General features: G+C 43.2%; 1 protein-coding gene across 4 annotated transcripts in view; it reads left to right on the top strand.

Moving 5' to 3' along the window:
- DPY19L3 (dpy-19 like C-mannosyltransferase 3) overlaps positions 1–10,797 on the top strand; it is a 38,654-nt gene extending 27,857 nt beyond the window's left edge. For all 4 annotated transcript variants that reach the window (XM_081924044.1, XM_081924046.1, XM_081924043.1 and 1 more), the window contains 3 exons: positions 5,250–5,382; positions 6,479–6,637; positions 7,462–10,797. In XM_081924044.1, the coding sequence (XP_081780170.1) occupies positions 5,250–5,382; positions 6,479–6,637; positions 7,462–7,632 (463 nt within the window). In that variant the 3' untranslated portion in view covers positions 7,633–10,797. The remainder of the gene's footprint in view (positions 1–5,249; positions 5,383–6,478; positions 6,638–7,461) is intronic.
- The last annotated feature ends 3,723 nt before the right edge of the window (positions 10,798–14,520 follow it).

Genomic DNA, 14,520 nt, shown 5'->3' with positions numbered 1-14,520 from the left:
TTTTGTTTCGTTATGGCTTGCAGTTTTCTACCTCAGAAAGGTTTTGAAAGCCAAATTTATCATTACGGACCATCAGGCTTTCTTAAGAAGGTGTTTATCTGAAAGGGGGCACACTATTCAGTGTACAGTGAATTGTGTGGCATGCTGTACATCATGCTGTTTTATTCCCATTCTTGTACTGTAGTGGACTGGAGCCTAAGGGCCCTTTACCACCTTGCTTCCATATTCCTATCTCCTTTACCTCCCAGTTCATGTTGTAACTTTCAGTTCCTCTCTTTCTCTCTCTCTCTCTCTCTCTCTCTCTCTCTCTCTCTCTCTCTCTCTCTGTGTGTGTGTGTGTGTATAATCTAATATGGAGGTTTTGCACAACACTGCTCTTGCACAAAACCTCTGAATTAAAAACTTAAATAAAACAATTAAAAGATTGATTTATGATCTGCAAATGTACCTTCATTCCTAATTCATGTTTGGCTGTGGATTACTGTTCATTTTTTTTAATTGTTGTTTTTATACAGAGGTTTTGCGCAAGAGCAGTCTTGCCAAACCTTCATATTAAAAAACAAAACAACAAAAAAAAGGTTGATTTATGTTCTGCAAACGTGCCCCCAGCGTGCAGCAATTGGAAATAAGCATCATTTTGTCCAATGAAGGAACAAATGGCTTCTGTACCTGCTGGTTCTTCCTGAGGGGACAGTTTTATTTTTAATACAACTGTTTTGTTCAAGAGCAGTTTTGCACAAAACAGCTGCTTTTTAAAAAAAGGAAAATATAGCACAAAGGTGCCTTCAGCATCAACCAGAAGAAGCAGGTGTATGCTGCATCCTTTCGTTTGGGCTAATGGAACTAAAATGGATAGGTTGTGCTGAAATTGATGGATGGCCATCCTGACTCGGTCCCAGAAACACTGATCAGATGTTTGGAAGCTGTGGCTGGATGGTTACGTGGGAGCCGGTTGAAGTTAAATCCTTCGAAGACAGAGGTCCTTTGGCTGGGTTGGGACGATATGGGATGGGGGGGCAACTCCCATCTCTTGCGGGGGCGCAATTAGTGCCGGCACCATCCGTTAAGAGTTTGGGTGTAATCTTCAACACCTTTCCATGGAGGCGCAGATTGCAGCTATAACAAAGGTGGCATTTTTTCATCTCCGCCAAGCTAAGCAGTTGGCTCCTTACCTCTCTCGCCCTGACTTAGCCACTGTGGTCCACGCAACGGTCACCTCCAGACTGGATTATTGTAACTCGCTCTACGTGGGGCTGCCCTTGAGACTGACCCAGAAACTCCAGCGGGTGCAGAATGCCGTGGCAAGACTCCTTACGGGGTCCTTGCTGCGAGAGCACATTCACCCAGTGCTATACCAGCTGCACTGGCTCCCAGTGGAGTACAGGAGCAGGTTTAAGGTGCTGGTTTTAACCTTTAAAGCCCTATATGGCCTAGGACTCTCGTACCTACAGGACCGCCTCTCCTGGTATGTCCCACGGAGGACCTTACGGTCTTCAAACAAAAACATCTTGGAGGTCCCGGGCCACAGAGAGGTTAGGCTGGCCTCAACTAGAGCCAGGGCTTTTTCGGCTGTGGCTCCGATCTGGTGGGACGCTCTGTCACAAGAGACTAGGGCGCTGTGGGACTTGACATCTTTCCGCAGGGCCTGCAAGACAGAGCTGTTCCACCAGGACTTTGGCCAAGGCACAGCCTGACTCCCTCCTTTGGCAATCTTCACAGAACTCTAGCCCAATGGTTGCCATCAATTTGATTTGAATTAATTTTAGAATGAAATGATTTTAGAATGTTGTATTATTTTATTGTTGTTAGCCGCCCTGAGCCCAGCTTCAGCTGGGGAGGGCAGGATATAAATAAAACTTATTATTATTATTATTGAAATGAGGAACAAAGTAGGGGTGTGTGGCAATGGGCAGCACTCAGTCAAACCTCTAACCCCCATAAAAATTGGCTTTTCTAAAACGTGCTTCCTGGTACAGTGGTACCTTGGGTTAAGTACTTAATTTGTTCCGGAGGTTCGTTTAGCTAATGGGGCCTCCCGCTGTCGCCGCGCCGCCAGAGCACGATTTCTGTTCTCATCCTGAAGCAAAGTTCTTAACCCGAGGTACTATTTCTGGGTTAGCGGAGTCTGTAACCTGAAGCGTATGTAACCTGAGGTACCACTGTATCTTCCTTTTCTTTGTTACTTTACTCCTTGAAGCTGCATCAGCGGCCATCCTAATTCTCTAGAAGTCTCAAAGTTCTGACATTTCTAATATTGCATTTAGAAGTGTCTTGTAGATACATTATTTGCAGCACTAAGCTCTAAAGTGGAGGAGCTCAAAATGTGCATAAAATGTTCATTATTTATCTCTTCTGATTTGACCATCAAATAAATCTTCCTCTTTAAGCATGACTTTTTGCTTTGAATTTTCCTAGAATCTTAAGCAGGGTTCTTTCCACCCACCTTCCTCCAAAATCGTACATGGAGCCCTGTAATTCCCATTAAAGCTTTCTGTTGTAAATGAGTTATTTTGTAGTAATCCTATAATTCTTAAAAGTGTAGATAAAGCAGAGGTTCCCATTTTGTATTATAGTGCTCAGTTTACCCCATTAGTTCAGCAGTAATTAACTTGTTGAAGCTTAGAGCTTCAAAAATAAATGAGATTATTTGTTCAAAATGCCATCAGGTCCGCTTGGAATGACATTTAAATTACATAATGTAAATCAGTTTGACCTGTAAGTCCTTGTCATTATTTAGTGACATTTCTTGCAGAATAAATTGTTTGCAGGTTGGGCAGCCTGGTTATGGAGCTTGGCAGAAACCTATAAAAACAAATTATCCTTTCATTTTATACATCATTTGTTCAGACATTTGTAAAAATTGCTTCGTTTTTCCATAATGGAAAAGTGTCATTTGGGCCTTTGAAGACATTAGCTGTGTAAGATTCAGGCTGAGCTTTTTAGCAGCTGCATTGGGCTATAAGAGCAGAGGAATTCGGTGTTCCTCTTTGCAATGTGCCTAAGACCATGCTGGCTAATTGTCCCCCTCTTGTGGTCATTTCCTGGGAGAATTACTCTACGTTTCTGCCACTTATTTGTAGTAAATAACCATTAAAGAGATCCAAGGGAAGAAGCACAGGTGAATCCTGACTCCTCTTTTCTTCCTTCTGCTGAAGCACCCCAGTTGAATTTGTAGACCTCATCTCATTTTCAAAATGCTGGTGAAATCGCCACCAGTGGAGCCACGGCAGAATCTGACAAGTCAGGAAGAATGTGCCCGGCTCTGGATAGAACTAGGCAAAACCTGACAGGGGTCGTGGTTGATGACTGGCAGAGTCAGAAGTCAGCTGGGTTTTCAGCTCCCAAGTGCTGGTTCCCACATAGAATTGACTTTTACTGCTTGGACCAGTAAAACACTGGCTGTTTGGTGATCCTAATTGCTTAGGTCATCAGCCAAGGTCCTGCTCTGGGTGTCTCTGCCTTCAGAGGTTAGGCCTTCTCAGTGGTGATGCCTAGTCACTGGTGACCCTGTCTGATCTCATCACTGTTAACCTTGTTAGGCATCAAATTGTTGCTGTTTTCCTTGAACAATGCCCATCTTTTGCTATTTATTGCTGCTGGCTATTTAATTTGATTATGCTTAGTTTTGTGATTCAGTTTCATTATTTCTTGCATTAAGAGATCTTTAAGCAGGGTGGAAAGATTATAAATTAAATAATTAAATGGTTTTTTTTAAAGTCCCAGAATACTTACCATGGATGAGGTCCCAGATCTCTCATATTGCAAGAGACATAGGAAGTGCATGGGTTGACCTAAGGGTCCTCTTTCAATCTGACTTTTCAACGGTGCTGCTTTGGCCCTTGGCAGAGTTTCTTCCAGTTCAGATGGCTGAGGTCTCAGCTTGAGACCTGTCTGGAATTCATCTCCCAACTTGGGCTAATGAGGAGAGATGATTACGCACACGCATCACATTAAGTTCCTCTGCCGATTCATATGCTGAGACCACCTCGCTTCATGGTATTTGTGACTTTGAATATTTTAAATGTAATTATAAAATATTAAACCGGAGCAAAGAGATTTTTCAAAAGAAGCTGGCTTTAGAAGTCAAAGAGAAACTGACAGTTTTCTTTTTTCATCAAAAGTTTAAATGGCTTGCTAAAAAATATTAACTCTGCTGTCTGTATATGAGATTCACTTGGCCTTGTAAGAAGTTTTAAAGCAGCTCTGTGGTATGTCTTGCATCGTTGCTACAAGTTTTCTCCTTTGGGGCTATAGCAAACATTTATGGTTGTCTCTTAATATATTCAAAGTTTCATCAGATAATTCAATGGAAAATTAAGTGAGAGCTTAAATAATGTGCAATAACTTGGGCAGGTACACATAGTTAAGTGTAGAGATATGTTCATGTTGGCAGCTTTCCAGCTTTCTTGAAATGATCTCTTCTCTTTATTTGTGAAATTGTATACCTTCAATCAGGTATCTGCAATAACAGCATGGGCATCTTATTTCTACTGTTACTTTTGATTACAGTACAGCCAGCCTGGTATTGTATTACTTCAGGATGAGTGTTTTAAAGGCCTTATCCCTACAAACTAGCTTTTCATAAGCAAGATGCTTTTGACCTTCTGAATTGCATGGCTGCAATCTGAAGTGGGCTTTTACTAGGATGGTTGACCTAACTCTTACCTGCATGGACTGTTGCCTTAATTCTTAAGCCTATCCTAAAACCCCAAAATGAGGGCTGGTCAAAAGACATGGGGCTTGAGGGAGTTGCAGGGGCATATAAGTGTGTGTGTAGAGATGGCCCCCTCTAGAGCCCCACAAGGCCTAAGTCTGCCTCCAATGGGGACAAAATCTGCAACTTTGGGAATGTAATTGCCAACTCTCAGTCCTTGACTGCTTCTTCATCTTTCACTTCAGTTGCAAAGAGAGTTGCCAGATAAAACCCACTAAAGTGATATTCCTTCCATCAGTCTCGGGGGCACTTGCTTGAGAAAGCTGTTCAGGTCCTTTTGAAAAGGACTGGGGGTTTTACATCCCTTGTCTCACTTTCTTTAACTAGATCAGCACACAGACACACAGACACAAATCACATTAATTGTCTAAGAACTAATTAATTTAAAACAAAATTCTTGCAACCAAATGTAGCTGTTTTGCAAACAGATGTGAGAATATAGGAATTTCTCTTGCCTATATTACGAAGTATACAGTTTAACCTTTAGCTATACAGTTATACAAATATGATAGTAAAGTTGTTAATATTTGCCCAGGTCTAACACCCCCAAGAAGTCAGTGATTGCTGGAAGCATGCAGCTCTTAGCAGGCGTCAAGCTGTGTACAGGAAGGATTTTAACAAATCACCCCCACTATGAGGACAAGAGCCTGAGAGAAAGAACAAAACAGGTAAGGGAGACCTTCTCATCAGGTCCTTACAGCTGAGCCATTGGTCAGACTTGGCATAAAGTTATTAATGGGTGTAGCTAAAGGAAGCTCCTTTATCTCCCACCGACACCTGGCCCAAGTCAAACATACATTGCAAGGCACTCAGTAGTGATTAAAATGAAATCAGTATTACCAAAACTGTTTTCTGAGGGAACAGATGCACTGTTTGGGGGTTCTCTTTGATCCACCATTGTCACATAAGGCCCAACTTGTAATCAACACACCAACAGCAACTGGACCTAACATAATCTGGTATTGAGAACCTCAAGACTTAATTACTGAGTGCGTTCTATGCAGTGCTGCCATTAGGTCTGGTCAGGAAGCCATAGCTGGTGCTAGACTGCTAAGTTTGACATCCCATCCCAAACACAAACTTGATGCTGAGCCAGATTTAAGGTACTGCTGGTAACTTAGGTAGCAGTCTTATAGAGAGTATTCCCTTCCTTTATATTTCAGAAGTTGTGCATTCAGATTCTTTGGTCTTTTTCTTCTACCCATTTCTTATCCATATCTCTATTTTAGTCAATGCAAAAGAGCCATGCTAAGCCAGACAAAAGATCCATCTTGCCCAGTGTCTTATTTCCCACAATAATTAGCAGGATGCTCGCAGGAAGTCCACAAGCAGCCATCAAGGCTGCAAGCCAGTTCCTGCTGTTACCTCTCATCAAGTCGTGTTCCATGGTATACTTTCTCTGAATACAGAGGGCTCCATCATGACTAATTGACAGACTTCTTCACAAATTCGTCTTTTAAAGCCATCTAAGCCAGTGACTGTTACCATATCTTGGCACAGTGAATTTCATACTTCAATTTTGTGTTGCGTGTGTTCTTCCTTTCGTGTGTTCTGAAATATACCTCCATCCAGTTTCAGTGGATGACCCTGAATTCTAGTATTATGGGACAGGTGTAGGGGACTGTCAAATTTCTCCATGTTATTTCATAAATCTCTGTCTTATTCTCCTCTTGAGTTGTCTTTTTTCCCCCAACTTTGAGCAATAAAGAAATGGCAGAAATGGGGGTGGAAATCACAATTCTAATTAAATTACACTGTTTCTAGGTTTATCAGGTGTATGCAAAAAGATCTCCTGAAGAAGTCCACAGGATCCTCAGATCTTTTGGGACTGACTTTGTGATCCTGGAGGACAGTATTTGTTTTGAAAGAAGACACAGCAGGGGCTGTCGGCTGCGTGATCTTCTGGACATAGCAAATGGCCACGTAAGTACTGGAGCCTGCCTTCCTGTTTGCATTACAGTATTTGCAGGAACTCTGGCACAGGATCATCTCTCCCTGTAACACCCTGTGGCTTTGTAGTCAACACGATGCACTCCAGATGTTGTTAGACTCCAACTCCCATCAGCCACAAAACAGCCTAGCAAATGGTTAGGAATGATGGGAGTTGTACCAACAGTAACTGGATGGTGTCTTGATTGGCTGTCTTGCCTTAAATACACAGCAAACATAGTGTGAAATGTACTATGAACCAGACAGCAGGGCTATTATGTCACTGGGAAGTCTAGCATTTATGTTCTGTTTGGAGTTTATAAAGAAGGCTGCAATCCTAATCCCACTTGTCTGTGAGTAAACCCCATTGAATTCTGCTGGACTAACTTCTGAGTAGACATAGTTAGAATTGTGCTGTAATCTGTGGTCAGGAGTTAGGATTGCCCATGTGAATTAATATAGGATTGAATCAAGTAAAATACAGCAGTAAAGTACAACGTGCCATACACTGAAAGCACATTTTTCCTCCAAAGAATCTAGGGAAATCTAGTTTGCCTCTCACACAGCCACAATTCCCAGCGCCCTTAACAAACTGCAGTTTGTAACAAACTACAGGATTCTTTGCTGGGTTGTGAGGTGTGTGTGCTTTTTAGGTGTATGGTGTGTAGGCAGCTGTGGGCTTTTCTCTGATTATACAATGGCATCTGGTGCTTCTACAGATTAGTGTGTTTCCTTTGTATTGCATTAAGAGAGCAGTTCATTGTTTTAGAATGTGGCAACAAGAAGATGTTTGAACAACCTTGTAATTTCTGTTACAGACCATGGATGGTCCGGGGGAGAATGATCCTGATTTAAAACATTCGCCACATCCTCGCTTCTGTGAGGAAATCAAACGAGACCTGCCTTCATACACAATGTATTTTGCTAAAGTATTTCAGAACAAAACGTTCCATGTTTACAAGCTCGCTAGACATAAAAAGACTACGTAGCTTTGCTGTGACCGCAGCAGCTCATGCCAAGAGTTTACAGAAACGGTTCATGGGGCGGGGTGGAATCATTGTACACTGGGTTAAGTGTTTTATCTTTTAATTACTGTGATCATTAGAAAGGGTTTGTGCTGATAATGTTTTTTATGTGTCCAGAAAGCTTTTCTAGACTACAGAAGGCTGGTTCAGAAAGGGCTCTGGTGCAGACGCTGTACAAGTGGTGTGGTGCAAGCTCCACTCTGACGTCTTCAGTGTCATGTGGGAGTGACTCTTTTGTGAAGCATGATGGCACATCCCCCATGAAAACGATGCTCAACATACAGAGAAAGGGGGGGGGGAGTCTGAGACTTAGTCTCACCTGCATTGCACTCAAAGCATACTTACCCAGGACCTCTGTGGACCAGCTGTTGTGTCTTTCCATCTACTGCTAATCTAGGGGAGTCTGCTCAGGGTTCTGGCTTGCTAACATGATCCTGTTGATACCATTAGTGTCTTGTTGTTGCTTCTTTGGTTATTTTCCTTAGGGTGCTTGGGAACACCAATCCAAAAACATTTACTTGGGAGTAGTTTCTCCAGATTTTTCTTGGTGCTTTTTCCATGGTTGCTTAAGCATCACAGACTAATCTTCTGATGTCTCAGCCCTCAACCCGGATCCCAGAGCTTTGCTGCCAAAGTGCTTAGGGTGTATATACCAGTGACCTTTTCCTTTTCTAATGCTAGGACCCAGATGTGAGCTCTGTAATAGCCATCAGCAATGCAATGCTTTTGGTAACCTTCCCTTCACACGCACACCCTGCTCTCCCTTGCTTCTCTCTCAGACAGCACAGCTCTGAGGATACTTGGCCCTCTGCTGACAAGGATGGAGCTGCCAGTCTCTTAGCAGCCACTGTGCAGCTAAGGGCAAAGTAACCCAAGAACATCCCTGCGTACAGTTTTGCTCTTAGCAGGGACTAAAAAGTGAGGGTTTTCCCCAGCAGGGACAGCTATGCTGTTCTTGCCACAGCATTGTCTTTGTGCCATTGCTCATCCAACACCGGGTCCTTAATTTTTGCTGCAGGTCTATCTGCCCCAAAGCAAAGCTCTGGGCTTTGTGTGAGTGCTGTTGCTGAAGACCATAGTCCAGCAAAAGGTTTACGTCCGTCATTTGAACATTGCTCCCCTTCCTCGTTGTATGGTACTTCTCAAGCTCTCTTGACTTTTAAACACTTGTTGCTCAGCATTCCATTTGTAATGTTTAGTGGCTGCTTGTTTTACCTGTGGTTCCACACTTGATGACTGATTTTTGTGTGTGGTTTTCAAACTTTGAAGACTGGAGCATGTTGGGTTTCTTCGTTTTTCTTTTGATAATGTAGCATGTTGTGGCGTCCTTTCAGAGGAGCTTTTACAAACAAGCAAAATGCCCCCCCCCCCAATGTCCCCTCCTGCATATTACAATGTTCAATTACTGTATTCTGTTCTCCCACCCCCCTTCTAAGTGTGTCTTTTTGAGTAAGAATACCAAACCCAAGAGAAACACTGTCATGAGCTTTGTTATTAAAAGTGGTAGGATATATTGTGCTTTAAGGGAGATTTTTGCTTTATTGTATGTGACAAGTACTTACACCAACCGTTTCCTCTCAAAGATCCTCCCTCCCCCTTCAATGTTTTTCCCCTCCTTACTTGGACAAAAAATGACAACCCCATGAATCATGTTCCTTATGTTGAAGCAAATAGATTTCACATTTTTGTACTTTTATGAAGACTATCAACTTTATAATGCTGTGCTTTTTTATTAAAAAAAGTCACTGTGATGTTTTTAAAGCTAATTTTAACATTTTTATATGAGATTTATGGCAGGGTTGGTTTGGAAGTAGAACTTTCCCAGTCATTAACGTGTAACTTGGCAGCTGTAGGCACAATCTAACTTCAAAGTCCCATTCAAATGAATGGGAGTTGGTCAAGGCCACAATCCATCTCCCGTTAACTCCATTTTTTCCCTGGTGTAATAATGGCCAGTGTTCACTTCTGGTGCAAAATCTGATGGTAATCAAGTGCCTCTGGAAAAACATCAATAGGAAGCATATTTGGCCTGCTCAAATAGTTCACGTAAGAAAATTGTTGCAATTAATTCCTAACGATGAGAAACTTGCAGAGCTTCAGCTAGCCTCCCCCACATTTAATTAAATCAAGATGTGTAATGAGATTAAAGTTCCCCAACTGAGCTATGTTCCAGTTCCCAATGATTTAAACACTTTTCCCCTCTGCTGCTGTTCCTTGGTAAATTACTGCAGGGCTAGATACAGTTCTGTCACCCTCACACAAAATAATTTTACATTTAGGCGCAAGTATTCATTAAATAACACACAGGATCCTTCTGCGCTTTCATCCCACCACCACCAAAAGGAAAGCAGACTTTAATCAGCTCACACTTAAATCAAACCTGGAGGTGAGCCATGCAGGATTATTTATTTATTTTTTATTATTTTTTTAGTAAGGAAGCAAAGCCCCTGAATAATTCCCACTCTGTTTCCCTTAATGAGGTTGGAGCCCACTGCCGCTTCAACATAATACAATAATAAAACATTCTAATAAGTAGTAAAACTTTAATTAAGCCTGTAGTGATGTGTGCCTGATCTTGCTGGGAGCCTGGGTCAGCAGATTCCTCGCTGGTAATGCTGCATGCTAATTCAGGATAAGCACATCCCAGGCACGGTGGAGTGAGATAAGGTTGCCTTGTCCTTTAGAGGCAGTGGGCATAATCAGCTGAGGATGCAGGCGCTCAGGGCCACTTTGCCCAGAACATTATGCACCTGTCTCCCAAGCAGCCCACACAGCCGCAGTATATCAGGCCTCATCTTATTTTAAGCCTTAAGCTCGGCCAGTGTGGAGGAGCAGGCAGAGATATGACAGCCTGCATGTGGTTCTGAGGTCTTATTGCGGCTGCTGCAGACGCCACTGTCATGGCATATGCAAAACAGGGGCATGGCCAGGTGGGCACTTGAGGTGCTGGCAGCTCACCACTCTAGTACCTGCTGCTTAACTTCAGCTTCCCCAGCAAGAATTCCGATGGCACTATCTTTTTTTAAAAAAGAAGAACACTGATCCATGCACTGTTTCAGTATTTTCACGTCACATTTTTTATTACCAAATATGTATGATCAAATATTGCCATCTTAGAAACGCAAGCTTCTTTTTTTTTAAACTGGAGCTGTCAGTTGTCCCACTCCCACCCACCCCCGATCAAGCCAAATCTGACCTTGACTATAACAAAACAGTGTGAGAAGGCAATCTTTTTTTATTAGGCCAACTAAAATACTGGGTGCAAGTTTTTGGGTTGCACAGAACTCTCTGGTGGGCTTAGTGTGACCTTATGAGGGACATGGTCAGTGGAGAAGGAGGGGGAGAGAGAGAGAGAGAGAGAGAGAGAGAGAGAGAGAGAGAGCGAGAGCGCTGCTACTTGGGTCATTGGAATGATGGAGCTGGAGCTGCATTAAGGGTGTTAAAGGGAAATTTCCTTTTCTTTGTAATGTGCCTGATACCTGCAAAGCAATTTCAGGGGTCTGGGTGGCTTGGTGTTGTTGTGGGAATGTTGTAGGCATCAGGAATAGCCTTTGAGATGCTGGGTGCCAAATGATTTTTGTTTGCTTTGCTCCTGTACTTGAGGCCTGTTAGAATGTGCCAGGGGTCCTTTTCCTGTCTAATATTCCTTCCTTCCTTCCTTCCCACGCTTTCCAGTCATGGAAGTGTACCCCCACCCCCACCCACTTCATTTTAATTTAAGGAAGGAAGGAGGAAGTTCAGAAGTAAAGATTGGCCAGTAAGTTGGCTGGTGAGTCCCCATCCCGTGCCTTTTTTCTGCGAGCACTCAAGGATACACAGTGCTGGCACCTTTTTTTTCTAGAAGAAAAGCACTGGTTTAAAGTGTGGCATTTAATGTAACAGCTTCATGGTGAGTACCAGCACCGTTTTACAAGAAGAAAAGCAATGGTTTCCCCCACATCCTTACTTGAACATGCACAATCGGAAGGCAGGTCTGACAACCTGAAAAAGCCCCAACATCAGGGATTGTGGAATAAATCCAAGCAGCGACATGTATAATGAGAAACACATGCAATACAGACCACAATAGCTATAGCCTCAGTAAGTGCAGGAGATGACATTTTGGATGCCAGCATGGTACAGCTCAAGGGGGTGAGTGACACAATCATCAAAGGAAGCTTGAGGGACCCTTAGCAAATAAGTATATGGGGAGCGGGAGTTGGGATTGGTAGGGAACAGAACCCTAGAAAGCTGAGTTCAGAACCTTGCAGGCATTTGCCCTGTTTCTCAGCATGCTGTGGCTGGGTGGCTTCCTTTTACAGCCCAAGGGTCACACCTGCCAAAACTGGGTGCAGCCACCACACACTAAAGCAGGAACACATACAGGCACATAGCCCACCTGCCTCAGCTGATCCATGAAGAAAGAGCTATCGTCTCACCACTCAACAAATGATCAGTCTGATGTCTGGGAACGGCATGAATTACATCACCTCTCAGGTCCTGGGCTCTGCCCAGCCTGTGCTGTGTACAGCCAGCTCACAACTTGTGTGCATTTAACTTGCACAATCGCAGCTTTACGCTCTTAGTGGCTGGCCAGCACACAGTCACCCAAATTAAACACACACAAGGCAGAGAGCTTAAAGGCTGTTTCTGCATCAAATTTTCCTGCCGTTGAAAAAGCTTTTAAGGTCTCCACCTTGCTATCTGGTTCTGGGAAGGTCTCACATGGGCTCTGGGAGGCTCCAGTGAGATCTCAGGAGCCTCCCGGAGCTGGTATGAGAGCCTCCCATAGCCCGTTAAGCAAGGCAAAAAGCTTATAAGCTCTGCCTTGCTTGGGTGACAAGGCTCACATGGTGTACTGGCTCCAGAAAGGTAGGGATGGTTGCATGGGAGCGGTTCTGGGGTGGTTTTGGCTGCACACAATTTTGGCTTTACACATCATCTCCTGCACTTATTGAGACTATAGCTATTGTGATCTGAATCTAACTCCCAAGCAAGTTGTGAGTCATCTGTATTTATTTTCACTTTTCTGCTGCAACCAAAACTGGAGAAGTCGGGGGGGGGTGTCCCCTGTTTTGAGGGAAGCAGGTCAAGCCCTTGAACTTGGGGTTAGAAACTACAGCCTAGGAGGGAACTGTAGGAAGGGGGCACAGCTGTAGAATTCATAAGCTGCCAAAGATTCAAGTCTAGCTGTGAGCTAGTTTAGCAACAGGGCTAGTTCCCATTCTGGGAGCAAAGATTGGGGGTTTTCATGCTGCTTCAGGTCAGTTTTTCTTCTTCTTCAGTATTGCATTCCCTTAGTTCAGGCCTGTACAACTTATGACCCACCAAGCCAAGTGTAACACACCAGCCATGCTTATTGGCCCACCAGATGATCAGCAAATCTGCCTGTCTTTGACTGCAAACCTGAGTGGGACTGGGTGGGGGGGAACATGGCTGATGAATTGCATTTGGTGAGCTGGCTTGGAGGCCTGCCTTTAGCACATGGGGTGAGAAATCTGTAGCCCTCCGAATGTGGTTGTACTCAATGTTCATCAGACCCAGCCAGAGTGGCCAGTGTTTAGCAATGATGGACACTAGAGTCCCAAGTGGCAGGCCACATGCTAATCATCCCCATTCCTCACTGTGCCATCTGTAACATTCTGCTACCAAATGCATGCCAAAAAAAGTTGTTTTTATTAATAAACGTGATTCTCTTCTCTCTTGCAAGAAACACTTGCATCCAACCTGCAAGCTACTTGCAGTGCAATCCTAAACCATGTTTACACAGAAGTAGATCCAACGGATGTCCAGTGGATCTGCTTCCAAGTTCAAACCCAACTTGTTGCCGCCCTTGTCTGCTCCTTGGCCCCGTAGTGTGGAAGAAAAGGTTACTCTACATTTATTCAGAAGAGAAGTTTTCTATACAGTTATGGTCAAAGTGAAATTGTCAGTCTGTGGAGCTAAAAAGTCAAAAGGAGGCCAGTATGAACATGAGGAGACACACATCTTCAATATTTTTGCTGGTTAACACTTCACTGTGCAGGCATTTTATAAGATGCTGTACTGAGATGCATGAATATTGTCTTCTAAATAAAGTTTGATCTGCAAATCAAAACCTGTTGCCATCTGTCCTTTTTAAGGCAGCCATTTAAAAACCTGCTTCTCTTGTTGTTGCTCACATCCTCTGTCAAAAGCAGCTCATTCTTCTGCCAAAAGAAGCTTTTTGACCTTGTCTTAAGCGCCTTAACATGCTGAAAGGAGTTAATATTTATTTAAATCATCTTTGGGCTTTGACAGCTTGTAAGAGTAGCTTTTATTGAATTTCCAAGTTAAATGATTTAGCAGTAGCATTTTTTTCCCCCTGCCATTGCTGCCTGGCGCACTTAACTTTTGTGAGGTTAGCAGCTTGTCTGAGGAAGTTATTTGGATAGCGTTAAATAGAAGTTGCTTTCTGATCCATGGGGATCCATTGCTGCTTTTCTCCTTTCCTCCTAATGGTGAATTTCTCAATAGTTTTGAAACTTTATATGATAGAAAGAAGCAGGTCTCTTGTCAGGGAAGCCCAGCCAAAAGTAATTGCATGTGGCATGCGGCCTTATTTGAATTTCGAAAGGTTGGTCTAGGACAAGGGTTTAAAAATACAGTATTGCTGAGATCTCATGGATAAGCATGGCCTGTCTTCAGTCAAAACCACTGCCTTGTTTGACTAGTAAAGTGATTAAAAGTTTGTAGTGTAAAGCAAGTGCAAGCTAGGAACTCAAACTAGATTGGGTTGATGACGGTCTATATTGGATGTAATTGCTTCAGGAAACCTATTTCAGAAATAATTGATCTCGTATGAGCCTCTGTAGAGCAGCAGTATTACTCAAGAGCACGTTTACTATACTGTCA

This window comes from Podarcis melisellensis, assembly GCF_964234715.1.
Source record: "Podarcis melisellensis genome assembly, chromosome: 8".
In the NCBI taxonomy this organism is placed as follows: domain Eukaryota; kingdom Metazoa; phylum Chordata; class Lepidosauria; order Squamata; family Lacertidae; genus Podarcis; species Podarcis melisellensis.
Note: the sequence above shows the minus strand (reverse complement) of the source record. Positions and strands in the feature narration are given on the sequence as shown.